Source organism: Sebastes umbrosus, chromosome 16 (genome assembly GCF_015220745.1).
Source record: "Sebastes umbrosus isolate fSebUmb1 chromosome 16, fSebUmb1.pri, whole genome shotgun sequence".
Taxonomy (NCBI): Eukaryota; Metazoa; Chordata; class Actinopteri; order Perciformes; family Sebastidae; genus Sebastes; species Sebastes umbrosus.
This window is the reverse complement of record NC_051284.1, coordinates 14,303,874-14,329,664: the sequence shown is the minus strand read 5'-3', so window position 1 is coordinate 14,329,664 and position 25,791 is coordinate 14,303,874. Positions and strand designations below refer to the sequence as shown.

Here is a 25,791-nt window from a genome sequence, read left to right as displayed (position 1 = left end):
TAACAAATGTAATTTCATTGTTTATTTTCCGTGTCAGAAAGTGTAAAAGTCTGCCACATGTTATATCTTTGTATAGAAAATACTGAAGCTGTAATAAACCATAGTCCATGATTAATCGCGATTAATCGCCAATTAATCACACATTTTTTATCTGTCCAAAATGTACCTTAAAGGGAGATTTGCCAAGTATTTAATACTCTACACTTATCAACGTGGGAGAGGACAAATATGCTTGCTTTATGCAAATGTATGTATATATTTATTATTGGAAATCAATTAACAACACAAGACAATGACAAATATTGTCCAAAAAACCCTCACAGGTACTGCATTTAGCATAAAAAATATGCTCAAATCATAACATGACAAACAGGTAACAACAGCTGTCAGTGTGTCAGTGTGCTGACTTGACTATGACTTGCTCCAAACTGCATGTGATTATCATAAGGTGGGCATGTTTGTAAAGGGGAGACTCGTGGGTACCCATAGTACCCATTTTCATTCACATATCTTGAGGTCAGAGGTTAAGTGCCCCCTTTGAAAATTGCCATGCCAGTTTTTCCTCGCCAAAATTTTGCCTGACTTTGGAGCGTTATTTAACCTCCTTCGCGACAAACTGGTATGACATGGTTGGTACCAATGGATTCCTTAGGATTTGTAGTTCCATATGTTTCACTCTAACTTTAAAACTGAGCGCGCTACAACCTAGAAATCGCAAGTTGCGTTCAAGAAATTAGTAGCGTTAAAATTAATTTGCGTTAATGCGTTATTATCGTGTTAACTTTGACAGCCCTAGAACATACTTAATTTTTCTATTTAACTTTCTGTGCTTTTGGTAGTTCCTCAGTCTAAAGTGACTGATAGTTTAATTAGTTTTGAGCAGGGTTAAATGAAAGAATCATCATAAGAACTTTGTCAGAAGGTAAGAAAGCTTGATCTTGCACTTTTATTAATTACCATAATTACTAGAGTGAGGAGTGAGGGGAGCTGTGGTAAGATGATATCAACACACATAAGGCTCTCAAAATGGACCGATTATAAAAACATCTTAACTTTTCATATATTCTATAATTAAAATAAAGACACCAGATATTCTATATACTGTCAAACACATACAACACGCTGTACATACTAATATACCTAAGTGCAACGAAGGCTGCGGTCTGATGGTGATTTTAAAAGTGTGTCTGAAATTATAATTTGAGGTGGAATTACAACAACAAGTCTGAGTTTGTAGAAATTCCTCAGTGCTTGCCAGGACTGTGCATGAAGGAGGGAAATTATAGTACAGCATATCATTGTTTGTGTTTGACAGCTTCTTCCAAAACATTTTTTTTTCGATTACAAATGTTCTGACAATGCTCTCTCCAGGTTCAACCAGGTCAAAGAGACAGTTTATCATTTTGATACCTGCACAGGACAAGATACACTTTGTTTCAACAACGTTTGGCTGAAAGTGATACATACCTGTTTTGGCTTTAATATGTCAGCTCATGAATATATGAATGAGTATAACTGTGGGCTGTTGTAACAGATGTATCACAGATTCCAATGCAACAAGCAGAGGCCCTAGTGGATAATGTTTATGATCAACTCTATCCTTTTCCATTGCTTTACCTATTTTCCCCTCTCTCCTCTCCAGTAAAGTGCAGGCCCGGATGGCCTTTTCCTCCTACCTGCAGCGAGTCCAGCAAAGACTGCTGGCAGAGAGCAGGGCCAACACCACCCCGGCCTGGCCAGACAAGGACAACGACCAAATGGTATAATGATAACTATATTTTAATCTCCTTTTCCTCATAAACAGACATGGGTGGAATACCCTGGGGGCATTGTTTCCCTTGCATGTATATACATGCCAGATTTCCCCTTATTATTATTATTATTCTGTTACTCATATGTACCCTGGCTGTAGCTGAGATGTGTACGAGACATTTGTGGCCACATTGAAGGAAAACGTGGTCTCTGTAGAAGTTGACCTGATTGGAAAGTCTGCATTGTTAGGGCATACATCATCATCATCATCATCATCAGTGACCTCAAACCTTTGGGGGAAATCAACGTGAATTCAAGAGTCAGTCTCTCGGCCATTACATTCAAAAGTCTCAATGTTTTGAAAGGAGAACACATTGGCAGCTTGAGGGATGAATCAGTGATTCAGGGAAGTGATAATATGAATGTCTGCACAGGAGCTGGTGATTCGCTTCCTGAGACGAGCGGCCAGTAACCTTCAACAAGACATAAAGGTTGTCCTGCCCAGTCGCCAGCTTCCACCCCAAGACCGCAGACGCATCCTGTCCCACCAGCTAGGAGAGTTTATCCACTGTTACAACAAGGTGCCCCATTCCCAGACTCCGGCTTTACCGCAGAATCACATATCTAAAAGATGATGCAAACATGGGAAACATTATGCGTATATTGCCTATACCTGCTGTCTTATTCTTTCCTATCTTCTCAGGAAACCGAACATGTGGTGAAAAAACAGGAGAGCAGCATAGAGGAGCACTGTGTTAACCCCAGTGTGTTTCAAGAGTATATCACCGCAGCAAGGTTAGTGAATTGGCAAGCCCACTGACCATTGTTCAGTGCTTGGCTCTTTACTGCTCCAGTTATATATGCTACTGACTGAAGAGTGATCTCAATCTGCTATACACATTTATCTTATTTTTCTTTAACAGTGAAAACGATCTGGAGGAAGTACTGACATTCTACACACAGAAAAATAAATCAGCCACCGTCTTCCTAGGAACAAAAGTCAGGAGTGTTAAGAAAGACGTTCATGAAGTAAACGCCTCGGGAAATTCAGGCAACTGTGAGTTCCTCCCGTGTGTTTTTCCCCCCCATATTTTTGTTACTGGAGGTCTGGTTTATGTTTAATATTTTATCATTCAAGCACAGTAAACAGGAATTGTTTAGATTTGTAAACCCCCCAAAAAGTAAAAGGAAAAAGATTGAGTCATCTAAGGTGAACAAAAGGTCAGCTTCAAACGATTAGAACTCATTGGGGGAAAACAAATGTGTGTCAGAGCCGAGGAATGGCTAACTGGTGATAAAGGAGCTCTGGCTTCTTTCCTCCTTTGAACAGCTCTCCCTGTGGCCAAAAGGGATTCCAGCGCTTCAGAGTCCTCGCTCTCCACGGGGAAATTCAGCAGTGACCCAGACATCACGGCCGCTGAGAGTCAGCCCTCTGTCCGTGCTGACCACCAACAGGCAGCAGTTAGAACTGGTAAAATCCAGCCAGAGGTCCAGGCCTCCCAGCACTGCTCCAGCTTCCCTGTGACTTTAGACTGCACACATATTCATCCGCAGCACTGCTCCCCCGCCCCGGCGTCCCTGCCTCTCCATTGTCCGCCACCACCGCCGCCGCCGCCACCTCTTCAGCCACCGTCCTATGCACAGTCCCTGGCTAAGTCTCAGTTCTGCCACTCTGAGACTCTCTCTGACCCTCCTGCATACACCCCTGCCCTCGTGGTCACACAGCCCCCGAGAGCAATGTGGACAGCTGTTTCCACTGGCACTAACACAGTTTGTACTGGGCACCCGACCCAGGTGCTCAGGAGGATTCAGTCCTTTACCTCATCGACGTCCAGCTCTGGAGCAGCCTCCTCCATACCGAGTGCCACGCACATCTACAGCCAGAAGCACTCTAGACCCACCTCTGCAGGCCAAGGTAAACTCTACATGCTGTTGTTTTTCAAAATCACTCCCGTGTTCTCACATTTGTCTTTTGTTATTCTGTATGTCAGTGATCCGGAGGAGCAGTTCCAGTAAGCTGAAGTCAAACTCAGCAGGGACATTAAAGGAGTTAAACTCCCTGTCTGCCCAAGCCCAGTCCAACCAGCAGGCCTTCATCTCAGCCCTGCAGAGGCTGGCTGACAAGCAGGTTGCTCGCCACTGTGCCAGCTCCAGTCACATCAACCTGCTGACACAACATGTGAGTTCGTTAAGTTTTTGCCCCCCACCCTCGCCCCCCCAAAAGCAGGAAGTTCCAGTGTGCTTGAATAAGAAGCTATGTTGAGTTATTAGGCAACCGTAAACTGATCTGTGTAGCGTTTCGTGTAAGGAAGAAGAATCTGGGCCCGCTGCAGTACTCTCTCACTGTGAGGTCTCTGATATTTCTCTTTGTTGATGCGTAAACCTGGCTCTGACCCCACGCTGATTGGCGGCATCTAGCTGCTCATTCGTTCAGCAGACCTGTTGGAGCCGGAGGGTCTGCTGCCTCGCACTGTGCACCTTCCTCCCTCAGTCCTCGGCTCGCCTGCCGTCTGAGGGCTGGGGTTGGTGCGGGGGCGGGCCTGGAACCGGGGTTTGAAGCTGGCTGGCCCAAACAGTGGTGAGCCGCATCAAGCCTCAGCTCTGTGTGAGGTCTCATTATCAGATGCACCATGGGGGAGTGATTTCTGTTGATACTTAACAAGCAGACACTTTTTTGTGGTAATTGATGCTTATAAATAGAGGAATGTAGCAAATTGGCACTGAGCAGGGGAGCGGCAGCTCCATTGGCTCCATCACCACCTATATTCCCCAAAGGTTTGTCATTCGGCGTGGGGAGCCCCTCAACCTTTCCTCCCTCCTCCTCCTCCTCCTCCTCTTCCACCTCCTCCTCTGCCTCACTGGATTTTTTCTGTCAAAGTTTTTTTTTGTGATGGTACCAGACCACACAGACTGCAGCTTTTATGGCTTCCTTTTGACTCTACATTATTCTGTCTATCTGAGAGGTGTTTGCTGTATTTCTTATGAATACTTAATCCCGGGCGTGACAGCAGTTTATTTTGCAGAGTGAAATAGTCCAGTGTTTTGCACTTAAGGGCTCAGAGTGCATTTTGTGTTTTTTTCTTTTTTTTAGGGCTCAGATTTGAAGTCATTAAATCACTTGCTGAACTAAATGGAGAACGTTGTAAACACGAACAACACCCTGTTGCACCAGTTGACCTCTAAGGTTTAAGTAATTACTCACTCTCATGCCAGACCGCATGTATACAAAACAGAAACTGAAATTGAGTAAAGCCAGGCATAGTCGCCTTCAATAAAGTCAATATACTCCTGTGCTGTGATGCGCAGATATGAATCCTTCCAGCATGCGCATATGTTTATGTCCAATACATTATTATAAGACATCCTTGTAACACTGTGTCTCAAAGCTGGTGTACATGACCTTAGACGATGGGGCATTATGGCAACTATATACAGTACACTGGACAATGGTAACTGTGCCTTATGTGGTAAAGAACTATTTATATATTTGACAATTTGTCCAAAGCCCCGCAATATTGGCACCCACTTGTGTGTTTTCATTTCCTCAGTTTAGATCAGTTTGTAAGAATACGCCCAGTCTACCTTAATAAGTGACTTAGAGCTGAGGCTGTGCAACACCACGCTGACACATCTTTCGCGTCGTACAAGGCTTGGCAGCATTACAATTTTCCCATTGGACTATTTAGTGCACAGGAGGAAATAAAGTAAATAAAACGCCACAGCAGTATAATTTATTCTCCCATTAGCTTTCACTGAACATAATTCCCAGGGAAGTACGGAGCAGTACAGAGGTGTAGTTGCTACAGTAGTCATAAACAGATTTGGGCCGGCGAGTCATGATAGCTGATTCTGTCAGAGAGATGGAGACAGGGGGGAGGGGACCACCTGGATTTAGTGCTGAGCAGAGACTAGCTCTGCCATGTGCTGTGTGTACATTTCACACAGCCCCCAGAGACAAGAGAATGAAGTGGTCGATGTAGGGAGGAACACAATATGAGTGCTTATTAATCACATTTCCATTGCTTTAGATCTTGATACGAGTGGGATGTTTGGTTGAAGTGACTGGACTTAACATTTATTTTGTTGGTGAATACGTACATCTTGTTAATACTGTAAGAGTAAAGAAAATGAGTTTGAGTTGAATCATGTGTTAAAGTTTTCTCCTCTGCCCACAGTTGACCAACCTGAACATGGCAAACAGGATGCTGAGCAGAGAGAGCGTCACACTGAACCCTAAACTGCGGCACACTGCCGCTACAACCTCAGGGCCAGTGAAAGCTGTTCACTCTGGAACAGATCTATGTAGCGGCACTAGGTGAGTCCAAAGACATGCGGCATATGCAGGGAATAGTTTGGGGTTTTATTTAAAATAACAAAAACAAATCTGTAATACATAACTCTGGGTGAAAATTGCTAGAGATGTTCTGATAATATTTTTTGCTTCCCGAAACCGTTTCCGATATCTGAACTTGTGGTAATCGGCCGATAACGAGTACCGATCCGATACCAGCGTGACAAAAAATATATATAGTAATTTTTTTAGGGTTAAAAATTATGGTATCGGATTGGTGCATGGACTGGAGTACTCACCGATATCTGATCCCGAATTTTGGGCAGTATCAGACGCATTTCCGATACTGGTATCGGTACCAGAAAAACTCTAAAAATTGCATTTCAAAAAATACTTTTTTGGCAGTACAACTAGGGATGCACCAATTCGGTATGCCGGATTGACACTGGCGCCGATGCTGCCTTTATCAAGCAGATTGGACATGATGTGACTGATCCTCATTAAATTAAGTTTCTTCCTCAAAAAGTCATTATTACATTCAGTGTTTTCACCATCAGTCACGGTGGGCTGCTCACTCACTTTTTAGTGCCACAACAATCCCTGCCCTCATGTTGTTTTAGATACAAATGATTCCAATTGGTTTTGCTCAGTGTTGTATACAGATCTTTAAGATGGGGAAGTGGAAGCACTGGTATCAGATTGGTACTTGGCATTGGCAGATTTCCCTCCCTGAGTTAAAGCTAGGGGCGTTAACATTGTGAAGCTAGCAAGTATACGCTAGATTTTTAAAATTTTCCAACCGTAAAACCCGGCCCAGTGTTGCCAACCTTTTTCCAATGAAAGCAGCTAGCAGCACTAGCAGCAAGTTGCTAAATCTAGAGAGAAAGTCACCACCCTAGCTTTAAAGTATTGGAATTGGTATCAGGAGAGAAATAGTTTGAATGGTGAATCCCTACGTACAATCATTGTCCATTTATTTGTCTGTGCATGTCTGATTGTGCATAATCAGTAGCTTTTGAATTTTCTCCCCATTTGTCTCTTTACTTTCTAAGACGACCAACAGTAGGCCTACATATAGATTTGGAGGACCTTATTTACAGTAAGCTGCAGAGTGAACAGTGTATTTTTGTCTCTGGAAACACAGCAACTTTGGGGTGCGTGGGGACACAGAATTAATTTGAAAATAAGTTGTAGATATTCTGCTCTTTGAATAAAAACCAGGGTATTTTTTGGTTTAAACTGAAAACTTAACTTGAAACTTATCAAAAAGAGAAAGGTGTCATTTCTGCAACATCTTAAAGTCCAACTGAAATCTTTTTTTTTTGGTCTGCTGCAGCATAAATACCGCTCTTCTCCTGTGTTTTCCTTTATGAATATTTTATTTCATGATAGTTTTACATTAATTCGACGGAATGCATTTAAACTAAATGTGATTTCAGTTGGACTTTATTTTGTGGAGATTATTACAGTTCCTTACTACACTTTTGCATTTAGCCCACACCTCACCTCTGCTCCCTTATAAGTGCTCCCCTACAGCTCCTTATGGTCAAATTTCACCATTGTGCTCAAATGCACTATTTATTCGCCCTCCCCTGAGGCAGCGGAGAAGGAATAATGCTTTACAGTCTCAATTGGGTTCACTGCCAAGGAAAACAGCATATCTCTCCCCTCGAGCCTGAGATGCTGCGCTGATGTACACATAGTATTAACTGCCATTCTTGTTTTTCAGAATATGTCATGAAGCCTAAAGAGTCCAAATACTGTAGTTGCTTTTTTTCAATCTTCAGCCGTTCACCTATGAAGTATTATTTACTTTGGCCAAATGAATGAAAGGGTTTTCTGTGTAATCAACTTTACACAAGTCTTTACTGTAGACACTTAGATTGTGGTAGCCTATTTGGTCACACTCAATAGAATCTGAATGCTTTTTTAATGGTCTCTGACGAATTTTTAGATTGAAGATTGTTAGTCTTTGGAGAAGGATTGCGGAGCACCAACACTACTCTGGGCAGAATGGTTCGATACGTGCCTGGAAATGGGCATTTTATTCTCTGTTTAATAGTGCGTTGTGGAGCTAAGTAACACTAGAATTGGCTGCCGAGTGCCGGGAGTGTGTGAAGCACGCTGGCAGCTTAAAACATTGCGTTGGCGGGGTGGAGGCGGTGGCGAGGGGGCAGTGTCAACACCCACATAGTCTGTCTGCTCCAGGCTCTGCAATCATTGACATCCCCCACCCCTCCCTTACCCATATCTCACCCCTCTCACATTGCTCTGAGGAGAGGAGGAAGGAAACAGAAGGACAGAATATGATCACATGCTCTACGGTGCCAGGCCAGGATAATAAACTGGCTATTTGAGGGTGTAATTCTTTGGGGGGGGGTAAGCATCTACGGTCACTCGGCTTTTATTTTAGTCTTGATATGTGAGTGACAATGTCTCAGACAGCTTGGCCTTGATCTTGGACTCTGTTTTTCCAGTCCTGCCCTTTCTTATGTATCAAGCTGTCAGGGAATTCCAGGAATGTCTGCTGGCCTTTTCCCTTTTTAAAATGTTTTTATTTCCACAAACCAAGAAGAGGGACTTAATAGAATTCATAATTTTACGGATAGCCTCACGTAGCTTTTATATATGATACTGAGGAAACAGAAGTCCCCTCTTGATCTCCCATTTAACTTAAACCTCTAGTGCTTTGATTGGATCATACATTTTCTTCTCTGGATTCAGTCATTCCCTTTGAATTTCCTATATAGTTTTGGCACTTCATTCATCACAAAATACATTTTAGTACAGCTTTACATTTCAACTTTTCACATTACAGGTTAATAATTCATAGACGGAGGCATGTACAGTAGCTTTTTGTTCAAAATCTGTACAGAAAATACACAGCTCCCTTTATCTTCCCATTTGTCACTGGCTTGCAGTACAAAAAGCTCTCTTGTGCCCCAGGACTCCAAGCCCTTGGTTTGGCGTTCACCTCTTACTGCAGTGAAATGTCTCTAATAAGATATTAGGATAAATTGCCTTGATTTCACCTCGGCGCTGTTTCTTATAACACAGAATTTCCTGTCTCTCCTCCCCTACACTTGGGTCGATGGTTTGTGCCAAACATACTGAAACTGTTAAGCACACTGGCTCTTTAAGCAACCACAGGGGTGAAGTATGATGGGTTTCAAAGAGTAGCGCGGCTCTTTGAAGTGCCGCTGCCAGGATCTACCAGGTATGCTTCATCAGCACTCTGAGAGCTGCTGCCTCACTGCAGTGTGCTGACAACCGGTGGGCTTTGAACTGTACTGCGCGTCTGTCTTCGTGCATCCACAGTGAAGCTGCTGGGGGATCGTTTCCGGTGTTGGACCTCCTGAAACGTTTATGATGATTTCCATTCAACGTACTTGTGAAATGATGTGAGCAGTTTAAAACCCTCAGACAGTCAGACATTCAGACTACAGTCAAGGAGACAACCTCAAAAAATAACAACCAGTTTGTTGTGTTTGGTATTCTTCTACACATTTTCAGGCATGTCCTTATCGTTGTAATAATTTGGTGATTTTGCAAAGTAGCATCTTACTTATGGCTGATTCATCTTAGTTTTTGATGATGGTTTGCTTTTACAGTTGCGGTTGGACTTTGTGATGAAGTTTGTCTTGTATTAAGTCAGAAACAGGTCGTGGTTGGTCCTCCACATTTGTATTAGTCATGTGAACACTCATTAATGTGTCTCGAGCTGCGTTAGCACCCTGGCCACAAAAATTGCCTCCCTATTTTCTTCTCACGGTGCGTAAAAATGACCGCAAACCTATTACCTCCGCAGTGTTACGTTCACTCCAGCGCAGCTAGAGCTGAGAAATACCACAACCCTGCTTATGCAGGGTATTTTTAGTTCTGTTCAATACGTTGTTAGATTGATGTTTGTCTTGCTCGAATTTCGTAAGGACATACCATTCCAAAGGATTTTATGACTGCCCATTTGCTGAACCAACAACCCAACTAATCAGAAAAGCTCTGGTGAAAATGTAAAACTTCTTTGATGGAGGTTGGTTTGAAGTCTCTCTGCCTTTGAATTTAAAAGAAGAGAAGTTTTTATTCGCATTGATTGGAGCCAGATGTGGTAATAGGAGGGAGAACCCTTAAGGTAAAAGAGTGAAATTCCAGTAGTGAGTGGATTGAGGTTATTCAGCAGATACAGACACCTTTACAGCAGTACACGTCCCACAGAGCGCAGTATGAGTAAGTGTATGTCACCCATTTTTCAGTGTTGTCAAATGTGTGACACTTATGTTGCTAATAGATCATGACTGAGTTGCACCAGCCGTTAATGTTTTTGTATAAAGTCATTCCTCAGTAACTACTAGCTTGTTGTAAACTACTGATTTACTAAATCATGTTCACCATTAAACTGAAATGTCCCAACTAGCAAAGATGTTAGTAATGTTTAAACTGGTTGGATACATCTGTAGTGCCATCATCCAGTCAAAAGCAATCAACAACAGGAAGTCACTACAGCATCAACAGCTGTAACATCATTTCCAAATTTTAGGTTTTTAGGGGCCGAGCGATATGTTAAATGTTACTTCCCATAATTCGTAAATGTTGGTAGTACTTATTATGTGTTTTTGGAGTTAATAACTGTAATTTAAAGGGCGGGTTCATCTGCGTTCTTTTCCATTTTTTTCAAATGGACACTCCCACTCAGCTGTGACGTAGGTTACCAAAGTAAGCTCATCATGAAGCTAATGAATAAGGTTATGAATAATGTGAATGCTAGCACTAGCTGAGTCAATGTAAGCTGTGTTCATTTTGGAAATAACTGAAAGGGTTCGCTAGGACTTTTTGATGTGGGGTTGTATGTATACTCTCGTGTTCTGTGATATAACATTATTATTTTTGTGAGTCTAGTGGCTTTGAAGAGAGCTATATAACGGCTTCAGTTACTGTCAGAAAGGGCTATCTGACAGTGAGGTGAAGCGGCTGTGGATGGGAGCAGCAGAAAGAAAATGTAATTTAGCCACTAAAAAAAAATCAATATCAGTGTAAGCTATATTTAGAATATTTTCAACTTGCCGTCAGACAGCCCTTTCCGACGGGGAACTGAAGCCATTATATTGCTGTCTCCAAAGCCACCAGACCAGACTCCATTCACAAAAACAGTCATTTTACCTCACAGAACACGGGAGTTGCTGGTCTACCGCTGCAGCGATCATTTAGTTTGTTTGTGTTATTTTGTGACTTTCGGATCTGAACTAACGTGGCGTGCAGAAACCTACGTCAGGTCTTGGGTACTTTTGCCTTTCAGTTTCCCTTGGGCTCCTTTGAGAGTAAAACCCTGAACTGATCAGTCCATTTTCCAGATGTCAGTCTAAATTTTAACTCGGTAAACCTGTTTCTTGGATTAGTTTCTTTGGTAGTGTCAGGATCCCATATTGCTCACCACTGCACTTCCTAAAGCATAAGCGCCCATGTCTGGACTGTTCCCACAACAAATACCCAGATACTAGTCACTTTTTATTGAGTGTCATGTTGCTGCAATAAAACGAGGTAAACAAACAACTGAGTAATGGCTGGAAATACCCTCGCACTCTTGAGGCGGCTGATGTTTACACTGACCAGGCAGGGCTTTGAGATACTGTGGCATGATGTCATCTCAGACCGTCCATTTTCCCACATTCACTCCGAGCTAGATTGATGCCGCACATGTGCTCAACTCGCGCTGCTGTGTTGTTCTCCAGTAAGTCATATCAGCATATTAAAGGATGGCGAGCACAGCGGGGAGTAAGCTGACACCGGCGAGCGGTAGTCCGGCAGGGAGGGAGGTCCCAGGTTTGTTGGAGCTCCACACATGTGCCGTACTAGTGATGAGAAACTCAGATGTGAAACTTCTCTATCACATGTCCCATCAATGCTGGTTTTGAATTCATGGTGATCTGTAGTATTTTTTTTGTGTGGTGTTGTGTTGACAAGCCCTGTCTGAAAAGACCTCTCCTTGGGGCCCAACTGTGACACTGTAGCCATGGAAAGCATATGCTCTTGACCGGAGAAACAGTCCGTTTTAGAGCATATGCTAATAAAATGGTAGCGCTGAAGGTCCCTGTGGTCCAGTGAGCAAACTGCAGCCAAGCTAAAGGAAATGACTGCTGTAAACAAAGAGCGAGTTCTTGTTTTGTCTCCTGGCGTTGTAGAATCTCTGGCCTTGCAAGGTTCACAGACAAGCCTTTGTTTCCAGAGGCAAAAAAAGTTGAATTGGCCCGTAGTCACACCAGTTGTTTTTGCAATATATGTGCCATTATGTGAACTGAGAAATGCATGGGCGGATAGCATGTTCACATGAGTTTAAGATCCCTTGTGTCTTTGTTTGGCCACATTTGGGCAGGAATATGTTTTCACTTGAGCGACACAAGATTATTATCCCACAGTGTGTATTGTTCAAGATTAATTGAATTCTAATTTTAGAGCTTATCATCGTTTGGCTCTAAAAATAAAGCAGCTATTGTGATTTTAAGTCTACAGCGTTTCCTTTTACTCTTTGACCAATGGACAAATGTTATTGCATGAAACTTCCAAGAATTTCTTTTGTGATTATGACCCCCAGGGATCCCATTTCTTCAACTGTACTTACATCTTTTTTTCTCTTTCATATTTTTCCTCGCAGCTCCCAGTGTTGCTCTTTATGCCGTTATTTTTGTGGTACATATACAGCAGCACACCAGACTCGACGTAGACTCAATTTAAGCGCGTCTGAAGGGGAGGCTCACCTCATTGCTTTAACAGGGGCCAAAAAAGAGAAAAAAGAGAGGCTGAAACAGGCTTAGTCCTAATGACAGATAATCCAGTTACAAACTCGTGGAGCTCGTCAAAAGGTTTGCTTTCCAGGTTGTGGCTTTGTGATGTGAATGGAACGTGAAGCTCGGGGAGCACTGAGGCAAAGAGGAAAGGTTTTCAGTGCAGCCTCCGTTTGCCACAGGCTTGCCCTCTACTTTGACTCTGATTTGCACACTTTGACTTGAGGCTTCTGTGGGCCCAGCAGCCACCGACTGGGACGCTGTGAGCTGTCTCGTCTCTTTTACTTTTTGCCGGTGGTGTTGCGACTCAACATGTGGAGGGAAACTTGGAGTTAGTTAGCTATGCTGCTACATCTCTGCCTTGGTTGGACGGTAAAATAACTAACAAGGAGAAGAGCAAATACTGTTGACTTACTATTGAGCCACTGAAGCTTGCACCATCTTGCAACTTAGCTATTAAAGGGATAATTCGGGTGTTTTGAAGTGGGGTTTTATGAGGTACTTATCCATAGTATGTGTATTACTTACAGTAGATGATGGCTGGTGTGCCCCCGTCATCAAGAAACAGAGAGGAGCATCGGAGCAAAGCAATACAGTATATACGTATTTTAGCTACCTAAAAGACAGACTCACCTAAAGAAATTGATGTCCATTTAAGTGTACGCTATATTCAGAATATTTTCCGATGGTGAACTGAACTGAAAGTGAAGCGTATCTATACTGATTTTGTCATCTGAGCCTGCTGGCTTTGGAGAGAGCAGAGATAAGTTTCACTTTCAGTTCAGTTCCCGTCGGAAAGGAGAAGGAAAGGGTTGTCTGACGGCAAGATAAAGCAGTGAAAATATTCTAAATATAGCGTACACTTAAACGGATATAGATTTTTTTAGGTGAGCCTTTCTTTTAGGCGGCTAAAATAAGTTTTTCTGCCGTCCACAGCACTGTATTGCTTTGCTCTGGCGTCGGTACTCCTCCAAGCTGGGGGGCGTGCCGACTACCATCTACTTTAAGTAATTCACCTACTATGGATAAGTACCTCATACAACCCCACTTCAAAACACCCAAACTATCCCTTTTAAGACGGGTCAGTAGTACGTCAGTAGTAGCCTTCATTTGAGACTTTTTAATGTCATTATTTTAACCTTATACTAGCCCTCCTACCTCTCAGTATGCTATAATGCTATTTTATCCCACCTCTTCCTCCCTTGTCTCCTCTCCTATGTCTAAAATAGGATCAATCCTCACCAAAGTATTAAACTACCAGTGGATCAATAACAAAGAATGTTTCAGGGCTATACTAGAATTGTCACATCCCAGAGCTACACAACTTTAGTGGAATAGTTTGACATTTTGGGAAATATGCGTATTTGCTTTATTGCCGAAAGTTAGATGAAAAGATCTCAAAATGAAGCTGCAGTTATCCTAGCTTAGCATATACAGTACAGTATACTGGAAACAGCTAGCCTGGCTCTGTGCAGAAGTAACAACAAAATGCCTAAAAGCACCTCCGGTCTTTATGCACAGCTACAGTAAGCTAACCAGCAGCTGGCTGTAGCTTCATATTGAACAGGCAGACATTTAAGTGGCAAATGAGCATATTTCCCAATTATTCTTTAAAGAGCAATGCCTTTTTCTTCAGGCTGAGTTATGGATAGTTGAGGTGAAACCTTCCTACAGTAGAGGTTCACATCAGGTTAATTTCTATTAGAATACAAATATTCTAATGTGTTAAATGTTACTTAGTGGCTTAGTGTACACAGGTGGCATTAACTACAAAGCAACAGTTTGTGTGATTCAGAAGCGAAAGTCCTGTGTTTTTTTTTTTTGTTGATTTTGATTCTCTCAACTTTTCACTGACCTCTTCATTTCTGCTCTCCAAGCCACAGGCCTCTGAAGGATGAGGAGGGTCCCTGGGATGGGCAGATGCAGAGTGCCCATAGCTTGGTGACGGGGGTGAACCCCCAGCAGCGCTACCAGCCCGCCCAAGGAAACTACCAGCTTCAGTTTGCTATCCAGAAACTGCAACAGCAAAGACTTCAGTCTCGACAATTTCTGGACCAGAGCCAATGCAGACACAAGGTATATAAGAGATCTTGGTTTGTTTCCCCCCCAGTATTTCATGATACATATGAGTGACTTTCAGACACATGGGCTTAAACATCGGTTCTTTGATGCCCTGGGTGTTTAGAAGCTGTGAATGTCATCAGCATCATGTTACTGGGATCTCTGTTGTTCATTCCATTTGTTCCCTTAAAACACTCCTTTTTGTTTTGTTAAATTAGGATTGAGCAAAAGAGTTGAGAAATGAGTTGTTTGGCTTCTTTTTGTTTTCTTTACTTTATTATCATGGATGAAAACTGAACGTGCTTTAGAAGCTATAACTCAGGAAAACCCTCATATTTGTGTCTGTACAGAATATTCCCTTACCTAAGCACCGTGCCGTCCAAAATAGTGCAAAATACACCCACATCAAGGGGAAAGCTTTCATGTTCGCATTTACAAAGCTATTCGGCGAATCTCTTTCCAAACCACTTAACGAAATGGTGTTCGGTGGGAATATCCTCCTTAACAGAAGCTCATTCCTGGAGAGCCAAACACGAGTCCTCACTCCAAGATTACATTGTTTGGCCGAGTGACTGTGCTCGGTTTATATTGGAAGGTGAGTAATCAAGGAATGCTGCCCGTGAGGGCACCAGAGAGGCCCCGGCACAGAGTCCATTATGAGTTTGAAGTCTTTACAGTTCATATCAGATTTGAACTCCATTTGTATTCCCATTACAACACAAATAACATTTCAGGATATGATTTTCTCAGCAGTAGTAATGTAGCGACAACAAAAACCTTTTAGTCACGCCCGACTAGCTGTGACAGATGTGATTTGGCTGTTTTTAAAGGGAGATTAGAAAGGTAGAAAGATCTCGGGTCATTTGGCGCAGCATAATTTTAATGTTTAGAGAAAAAAAGACCGTCCCCCTGTGTTTCTGTACGATTGCTTTGAAAGAGGATCTTAACAGGAAGAGTGTATTCATTTTCCAGAGGAATTTGTGGAGTCCATCTATGAATGGAGAGAAGAGGAGAGTGCCATGGGACCGCCAGCAGGGTGGAATGATTGGATGCACTCGCTTTTTTTCCGATCTGTCCTGAGTAATGCAGTTGCTCTCACGTCATTGTTTTTTCATCATCTTGGTTGGGCCTTAATTAATGCAATTAAGGTGATATTTCTCTTGGCTTGGTCCGGCCGCCTTACGCAAGGCACTTTATGAAAGTGATCCCGTGCCTTTTCCTCTGTTCCATTCCCCTTCTCAGTTCGTCTCATAGTCCGAACACAGTTTCCTTTATTGCTGACATGTCCCATCATACTGCTGCATGTGTTCTTTATAACAGAGCCATCCTGTTGTTCAGCCCTCACAAACTGAGGTCATAGGAAGGCTGACTCTGGGTATGGTTGTCTCACCATCAAATCAGACAGCCCTCCCTAAAACCCTCGCCATCCCTCCTAGTTCGTTCCGCCCACACGGGTCTCTCTGCCAGTCTGACCTAGCAATGTGCATCTTTGATTGGTCCAGGAATTAGTCAGTGACTTGACCTCTGTTTGGTCTTTTTGACACTGATACACTTCACACCCCTGATCTCACCTTGCCTCATGGGAAAATAAATTGATGATTTTGGATTAACTGAAGACACAAAAGGAAGTGCTTCATCTAGTGTGAGTGCTCGTGTACATATATGTGTGTGAGTGTGTAAGAGAAAGAGAGTGAGAAGAGAAAGAGACAGGGGGCTGTTCCGGCGCTCCAGTCCACGTTCCAGTTACTGGGTGCAGACTGCGCGGCTCCTCCACAGGCTTGGCTCCGAGCCACCTGGCAGCCAAAGAAAGGTGGCCTTCCTGCTCCCGCTCAAACTGAATTGCGGCCATAGGCCTCGCAACCTGGAAACTCAGCTTCTCATTTATCAACACACAAATTACATCAGATATTCCCTGTCACACTGCCGGCCCTTTGAACGGGCTGCGCAGTGAAGCTGGAAAACCATTAGCTTGTTAGATAGCCGTATAAAGCTGCAGAGAAAAATAGCATTGACATGAGATGTGGAAGGAATGTATGCGAGGCATTCTCCGGCGCTGCAACGACAGAGTGAAATGCGGCTCTAAATTATGATGTCAGAAAGAAAACGGTATTTTCCCCCCTTCCCAAGCCTTTGAAGAGATCTTGTACAAACAAATAAATAATGTGAAGAATTTGCTTTCCAGTGCAGCCAACTGCAAAAAAATGTTCTTGTTTTGATACTGAATGGCATTTCATTAATATCTGCACTAATTCATGTCAAGCACTTTGATATTTCACCTAAATGACCGGAGGCTACATATTTTTCTCATGACTAACCCATTCTAAATGTGATTACACTTCCTTATTCCTCTTTTGGAATTGGGTTGGATTTATTTTTTCTTATATAGCACAGTACATACAAACTGTAACAAAAATATACACACAATATATGAATAAGGACAGATATCTATATTTATATACATAAAGACAGAGTAGGGTCAAAGTCATGGCTATACATTGAGAATATCCTGATTCAAAACAACCATATCTATGAATTTTGACTTAATTTTGATTATATATGATCCCATACCTATTCCATTCTTCAAAAGCAATAGAGTATTCTGTTTTTATTGCCCTGCTGATAAATACTTAACCGTGTTCAGAATACAGAAAATTAAACATTTTGATCATTTTAATTTATTTGTTTAAAATGGACCATTTTTGTTAAAAATAACATATAAAATTATATAATATATAATAAAATATATATCATGTATAAATATACAAAATAGCATATTTTGTCCAATGTTTACATTCACTTGAAAATGCTATGGAAGATCATTGTAATTAAAGTTATATGCAAATTAACTTAAATTCTGGATTGAATCATGGCTGTGCAATACCTTTTCTTACATCTGACACCTGACCTTAATCAAGACTCCATTTATTTATTATTTATTTATTTATTAATTTCTATATAGTAGAAGGGGGCTGCACAATCCAAAGACATGCAGGTTAGGTTAATTGTTGACTCTAAATTGCCCGTAGGTGTGAATGTGAGTGTGAATGGTTGTCTGTCTCTATGTGTCAGCCCTGCGATGGACTGGCGACCTGTCCAGGGTGTACCCCGCCTTCGCCCAATGTCGGCTGGGATCGGCTCCAGCCCCCCCGCGACCCCTAACGGGATAAGCGGTTGCAGATGGATGGCTAGATGGATGGATATATAGTAGAAGGAGTAATATTTAATATCTTACCTTAAAAGGGGAACATCATCTAAATTAAGAATTCTAATATGTTATTTCCATGGCTTTGGAAAGTTCAATCAATATTTGTGAACATGAGCTCCTCTCTCTCAAAGCCAGAAACCAGAGAAGTAAGTCTCAAACTGGTGACGTCAAAGGGTATAAAGTGTGGAGCTGCTCCATAGACAATGAATGGGAGACTGATTTTGTGGACCCACAGAATATGTTATTTTATTTTTTATACCCAAATGAGCTTTATTCAATTGTAGTGTTCTCAGTTGTGAAACAGAAAATGTTCCCAAATACTCCGATCATTCCCCTGGATGCTCTCAGTGTCATCTATAACATCTCTCCCAATTCATGTCTATGGAGCAGCTCCACACTTTATGCCCAATGACATCACAAGTTTGAGGATTTGGGAGAGAGTTGTTCATGTATACTAATATTTTTTGGACTGTCTTAGACCATAGGAATAGTATGAATATGTACGAATTTTGAAAATAGACGTAGTTCCCCTTTAATGTCAACATATTGAAAAGATATCTAGATAGAAGTTGTTGGTGACAGGCTTACTGTGACAGTCTTTTAGTGACGAAGCTCTGAAGGTCCTGAGAGCCTCATTGCTATTGTAGACTTTTTTTTCTGGTAATGGGTGTTTATGGCATCACAGTTGTTGCACAAAAATGTTGTATTTTAAAAATTCTCGCACATCCACAGGGGTCCAAGAAATGCTGGCATGTATTTTGGGATTACTTCAAGAATTCAGCTTCTGGCCTGCGACTGTATCAACAAGCTATTTTATCCTCTGTGTTTGTTGAGTTAAGATGAATTAAAGTAATGTACACTCTCAGTTGCAGACAGTTAACTTGACCTTGTCAAAAACAGAACAATTCTACAAAGTTGGAAGTAATCTATACCCAAAAATGATCAAATGTGCTCATTATAATCTCAGACAAATTGGCCACCATGCTCAGGCCCACAAAGTACTTCCATCTTCTGCTGTTGCATAGCTGATCCAGTCTTCCTTTAATATGTTATTACATTTTATCCAACAGATGTCTGATACCCCAAACTGTTTGTCCTACAGTATGTGAATGTCACATACTGCAGTCATTGTTAGTAACTGCTATTAAACTACAATCAAGTCTATTATTGCAAACTGAGTTAATAAAAGTGTCAAAAGTACTTTCACTGTCTCCATGATACTGATCTTAAATAACATTTGTCTTTCTGTGTTCCTTAGGCTCAATTTCCAGACCCGACAAGTACTTCACACGCCCAGGCTCCCACACACTCATCCAGCTGCCCTCCATCCAGCTTTCATGTTCGGCCCGGTCACAGTCATGGCCACAGCCACATTCAGACCAGCGTTAGTCCTGTTCTCGCCCCAAAGCCACCCAGCAGCGCCAGAGAGGGACAGATCAGGAAAACGGCAACAAAGCGCCTCATCAAGTAAGACCAGACTACCAAACTGAATGCATTTACTCCTACTTCTGATGATACTTAAATCCAGTATAGCTGAGAGTTTAACAAAGTCACCGTGTAATTTATAGCGCACTAAGTGATTACAGTGGGGAGGGCATTGATTGGCCACTGAGACAAAGTGCATGGGATCAGTGAGTTCAAGAGGACGTGGCTAATGCTAATGAGAGCTAGAATATGTGTGCCGCACTCCCAGTCTTTTGGCCACGGGGTGTATCTGCCTGTTCAGTAAACAGCCTCATCGCAGGCCTGGTTTCTGCCTGAACCGTAAACAGAGCGTGGTTCAGTGGAAGGGCCCCGGGCTCCGAGCGCCGTTTAATTCCTGTTTGGTTTGGAGATAAGCTGAAGAGCACAGAAGGGGAAATAAAAGGAAAGGAGTGAAACAGGGCTGAACTGCCAGCTAGTTCCCTCAGTTACTTTATGACTTTATTACTGCAACATCTGGCCAAATCACACAACAACAGCCAACCCTTTGTGATCAGGTCTGATTGTTTGTTTAAAGTGAAGGGCTCTTCACACTCGTCTAATGCGTAAGGTGGAAGGACAGGACTGGATTGGGACACAGAGCTGTCCATTGCTCCGTGTGACTTACTTCATTTATTGAAACTTTACATGCCTGCTGACACTCTAAACTAGGGGTATAAGAAAATATCAAAAATATTGAGTATCGCGATATTACGTCTTGTGATACTGTATCTATTCTCAAAAACATTGTATTGATTTTTAATAGTTTACATGCAAATATTAACTCAGTCAATACTTGATTTAATTTGCAAAGACATGCCCCCTCTCAGTGTATGTGCCTTCTCAAAGTAGTGCTATGATGGATGTTACAGGGACTGTGGTAACTGCAGATGCAGATCCCACTGTTCTGATTGCATAAAAACAGAATTCAGTCAAACCTTGTGCAGTCACTTTGTGAATTTCTGGTTAAATTGTTACACATATAGTCAGTGTCTATAATGTTAAATCCAGCGCTACATGTCCACCAGGTCCGGCGGGGACGCGCCTCTCCACTCCGTTGGCCGTTGAAGCGGTGATGTACCCTGTCGTGGATTGCACCTGATTGGTCCCCGGTTTTCTGCCTGCCGTTTCAAACAGGAAACAACACGGCGGCCTGATCGTAAACCTTCTGTTATTCCATCTAAATATTCCAATAAAATCTACTTCTGAAAGCATTTTAAGCAAAAAATAGGCTATGCCACCACTGAATCTCGTTTCATTTTAGAACTAGATCGCATAGTTTCACAGCTTGATCCAATTTCTGTGAGCCAGACACGTCGCGCTGGACGGGTTCATTTGCAAAATGGTCTGTTCCCCACATTTTCATGAGTCACGACCGATGAGGGAACTCCAACACAGTGACAGACTTTTGCGTTTGTAAGGCTGGCCCTCTGCGGTCCAGCCAAAAACTGCACTTTTTGTCATTTTTTTTTTTTTTCCAAAACTGCGTTTCCCAAAAAGTACACTTTTTAACTCATATTTTATTCATACGGCGGTGTGTTGCCAGTTTTCCTTAAATTAGATTTTTAAAAATCGCAATACATCGACTTACAATATGGCAATATATTGCGATATATTAAATCGTAACCCCTGTATCATAATACGTATCGTATCAGCAGATTCTCCTCAATACACAGCCCTGCTCTCAACAGTAGAGTTTGAGAGCAGCAGGTAGCACTGCTGACGTGTTACATTCAGTCATCTTACTTGACTGGACAAACTGCAACTGGCAAGTGAAGAGTTAAGAGGACAGGGGTTGTATAATAGGTTAGGGCAGCCGGGTAGGTGCTGTGTTTGCTCCTGTGCGTGTGTGTGTGTGTCTTCCTGGCAGTTGCCGTGTTTACCCTCTGCATGTGGAATTCCTGAGCCCCCCTCACACTCTCCTCTGTCCTGCATTTTTGTGGTCGACCAGTGTGACAGGGGAGAGTGTGGGAAAAACGGAAGCTTCAGGACCAAAAAATGCACCGATGGAAACAATGAAACGAAAGAATAAAGAGAGGGGAAAAGAAAGAATGACAGCGAAAAGTGAACTCCGTCCAGAAGAAAGGAGATGATTGTTTGCAGAAAATGGGGGGATAATAAGTTGCTTCCCTTTTATTTCCAGCGCTCATTTTTAGGGGCAACTCAATACCTCTGTTATTGAGGCACATCTGAAATGCATCCCAGTGTAGGCCTAAGCTCCTCCAACTTATAATAGAATCACTGTGCTGGGTGTATTCAAACAGTTCAAGGTTATCCAGCCCTCCAAACACCTTCCTCTCGCCAGCTGTTGAACTGTAAAGCTCGATACAAATGTACCAGCACCGGTTCTCCCATGAGTAATACACCACTGATGATCACTGACAGTTGTTTGCTGAGTCTATTTATCAGAATGACATTTGGTTTTCGGTCTTGTTTAGGAAAGGAAGTGGAGTGAAGATTTCTGTCGATGCAGCAAAATTATTTCCTCAGTTTGGAGACAGAATCCTGCAAGACTGCTACCCAATCAACTATGTCTAAATCTGCTGCCTCGTGTCCAGCGACTGGACTGAGTCAGCATTCAGCTTTAATTGAAGATTAAAAAGAAGCTGAATAGCAAAGAGTGGCAGTGCCTTTTGATTATGAAGCTCAGCTAACACGCAGTACACTTGCTTGAAGCGAGCGTGCCTCATGTTGGTATCTACTCAGCAGGGCAGGGCTCTCTGGTCTATCAACATACCACAGCTGCCAGCTCGAGGGGCTGCGAGGACTCAAAGTGGTATGACTTCAGTGAAGGCTTTGAAAGGAGCAATTTGTAACACAAATAAATGAGCCTGTTTGGTATTTTGTTTGCAAGGTTTGGCGAGACGCAGCTGTAACTACGGAAACCCCGGCTGTCGTGTGGCATTACTAATAGGGTGACAATTACAGCAGCGTCATTAATGTCAGCCTCGCCGCTGCTTTCACTCCCTATTAATCAGCCACAACAGTAGTTATTTTCACAGATACTGTATACACACAGAAGCTGCCAAAAGTGTGTTTATGGTTAAACTTTATCCCCTTTGGTCAGTCTGAATAACATTAAGACATGCTCGCTACCTGAATGCACAAAAAAGTGCACATCAGCTATGTTTACACAGCTCTCCGTGAGTAGTGTGAAATATTCAACTTTAGGCTTATATTTCATCCGCGCATACTTCAAGTTCACTCACCTGCAGTGTTTCTGGCTGCTGCCGGACTCTCGAAGTGACAGAGCGAGAGACTGTTGACAAAGAAAGTGATGTGAAGAACCCAGAGGTCAAGTTTCCCCCCCCCCACCTTTTCAATATGACCGGGGTTGCTTCCTGTCGAGGTACGCCACGCTTAAAGTGGGCTAGTTCTATTTGTGGTTGTGTAATGGTATGAAAGAACAACTGTGCAGTCCCTTACAAGGAGGCAGTGTGTACCCTCATTACCTTGTTAATGCTTCTTTGGCAAGCTGCTGTTATGGGGCGAGAGGTTAATGCCAGCTAAGCTTTATTTATTGTTCCCCCCTAAAAAATGCTTAACAGATTTAATGTATAAGGTTACAGACGTGTCTGCTCCCGCTCTACGCTTCACCAAATCTGATAATGGTTTATTCTTTGAAAACACTGTATTTGCTTTCTGATTATGTGCAAAAAGGGCTGTATAATTCCCTCTGTGATCTCCTGTGAGATAAGTATACACTACTGTACTGACTGTGTGTCTGTAGCCGTTGCCTGCAGGTCCACATAGGCAGCAGACACCACAATAAAAATCACATCACCCAGGACAAGGAGCAGGAATTTGCCCCCTTCTTGTCACAATAGCTCATGAGAGGCACTCACAGCAAACACTTAACCCCCACTAGCCTCCACTGACTGCACACACAGAGAGAGACTATTTGAAATTCTCTCCTCTCAGAGGATGACTCATCAGACAACATACAAGCTCAAACATTCACAAGTTGTCACAAACAATTTCCAGCTATGTTTATTTGGATATTCAGCTCGAAAGCGGGATAATATACTGGGATAAATCCATGGCTTACCATATGATCTTTTTGGTCACCACTGACGCTATATCGTCTCTTGATTAACAGGCAGACGTCCGCAGAGAGTTCAGCCAGCGGAAGTGTGTCCAGCGGCCAGCCTGTGGTCTACGAAGCCATCTGTGGTAAAACAGGTGGGTCTGATGCTGCACTTCTACACACGCTTAGTACCGTGCTGTAACTTGGCCTGTTGGTGCAGTTAGTCCTCGAGGGGGGGAGAGTTATGCCCTTTCTACGCCAGTGTCCGTGATTACAGCCAGGCATAGTGGACATTCCCCATGGAGGACCGATAAACACCATGGGATATTTTTAGCCAGCTCCTGCTTGCATGGTGGTGTGCAGGATGTATTCTGCACACTGTAAAAGATAACTACATTGTCACAATGATAGATGGTGTACAAACTTTAATTACAACCTTGTTAAAAGAATACAAGTGAGGTTTTATTGGCTATTATGTTACAATGACTTGTGTCATAACCCTCTTTAGAGTTTATGACCGAAGCAGCCAGATCTGACTGGGGCATAAACAACAGTGCTTTAATTTGCCGTATTGTCTGTATGTGTCCAAGACTAGAAGGTCAGATTACTGCTGCAGGATAAAGAGGCATAGCAGTGATGACATCTTTCTTTTGTAATGAGATCCAGCGATGGGAACAGTTCGGGCATTCCCATCTGTTGGTCATTCCTATGCAGTCGTAATTACTGTCCATCCGCCAAAAGGGCCTTCCAGTTGTACCCCAGAAATCACACAGAGAGAATGAGAAATGTAGCTCAGTCCTTTGCTAAGTTTTATTATGAGTAATGCACTGCAATTGCGGGTGCATGCACTCACGTGTGCCCTGTCATCCTGCCCTATTTCCACAACTCTTTCCATCCTGAGCGAAGTGTTGAGCTTATTGCAGCAACGGTGATATTAAGCAGTTTTTGCGCTGATGCACACATCTGTTTGCCTGATCAAGAGCTTTTTTTTTTTTTTTTTTTCCATAGACCTACTATACATTAGCATTAGCAAATCATACCATTCATCACATCACGTGAGTTAGTGTCACAGTCAAGCCGACCCAGAAATCAGCTTGTCGGAAAAACACAGTAGCTTGTGCACCACCCAGTCTCCCCCCAAAATGAGTGCGTGTGTCTGTGACCAGAACATTTCTTTTTCATTCTCCATCTTTCCCCCCAAACTATGAGGGCTGGCTTAAGTTAACAAACATCTTATAAACTCATCAATTACTGTAACTGGATCCGTTGGGAGAAGCTTCTGAATTTCATGAATGCATTTTTTCCGTCGTTCGGGGCGCAAAGGGTGGGGGAGATGCTCCACTCGTGAACCAAAGAAAAAAAAAAAAAATCCCAGTACCAAAACCAGTTAGCAAGGCAGGTTAAACCATTTAGAATGGGACTGGGAGTTGAACAGAGACTCTCAGTGTGGTGATTTGGAGGGAGGAGGGTGTTATTAGAGGGGGAACAGCCTTTGTGGAGCTTAGGAGTGCGTCAGGTCTTTCTGCCTGCCCAGTGTACCTTTGTAGCGAGATGACTGAGCTGCCCTGATTGACTCTGACAGGGAGTTAGAGCGGGTCCAAACGGAGAGCATTCTCTATGATCAGCTGTCAGCCGCCATTAATCACACTCTCCCTTTATCTCTCTCTTGTGCGCGCTCTTAATCTCTTCCTCTCTTCGCTCATACAACTCTCCCTTTATCCTCTGAAAACTTTTCCTGCTCACTCACCCCCGTTCCCCTTTTTCCTTCCCCAACTTCTTCTGCGTTCATTCTTGACATGAGATGAAGGGAGGGCTTCGACGAGGACCTATCAAAGCTTACAAACCTAGATTATATCGACCACATGTGTTTTACAATGCTTCCCCTTGAACCTTTCTTGAAGTTCTCGGGGCTCCGCAGCTGGTGACTGGGGGAGATTTATAGCTTTCAGTTTGAGACGGAAATGAATGCTGCACTTGTGCCATTTTAATGGGAGTCTGATCATGTCAGGACGGATAGCTTATTGGCTTCTCTCTATCAAAATAAGACTGCGTGGTTCCCTGTTGGGAACGGATGGTAGGTATTGGATGTCATCCCCTTCTCAGATGTATTCTGTAAGTTATTGGATGTTTGATTCGAAGCAATCACTGATTCACCTTGCACAAAGATCCAAACTTCTGCACCAATTGGGGTTAATTTGCCATTGAACAAACTGTTGACATC

At 42.8% G+C, this 25,791-nt stretch overlaps 1 protein-coding gene across 9 annotated transcripts in view; it reads left to right on the top strand.

Moving 5' to 3' along the window:
- ttll5 (tubulin tyrosine ligase-like family, member 5) overlaps positions 1-25,791 on the top strand; it is a 55,889-nt gene that overhangs the window by 28,010 nt on the left and 2,088 nt on the right. For 5 of the 9 annotated variants that reach the window (XM_037796633.1, XM_037796631.1, XM_037796634.1 and 2 more), the window contains 10 exons: positions 1,643-1,760; positions 2,187-2,333; positions 2,456-2,547; positions 2,676-2,809; positions 3,083-3,667; positions 3,744-3,931; positions 5,928-6,067; positions 14,694-14,892; positions 19,341-19,549; positions 23,643-23,725. In XM_037796633.1, the coding sequence (XP_037652561.1) occupies positions 1,643-1,760; positions 2,187-2,333; positions 2,456-2,547; positions 2,676-2,809; positions 3,083-3,667; positions 3,744-3,931; positions 5,928-6,067; positions 14,694-14,892; positions 19,341-19,549; positions 23,643-23,725 (1,895 nt within the window). Of the gene's footprint in view, positions 1-1,642; positions 1,761-2,186; positions 2,334-2,455; positions 2,548-2,675; positions 2,810-3,082; positions 3,668-3,743; positions 3,932-5,927; positions 6,068-14,693; positions 14,893-19,340; positions 19,550-20,554; positions 20,777-21,981; positions 22,138-23,642; positions 23,726-25,791 lie in introns of those variants that run through there. The other 4 variants (XM_037796629.1, XM_037796632.1, XM_037796636.1 and 1 more) reach the window with 4 other exon arrangements.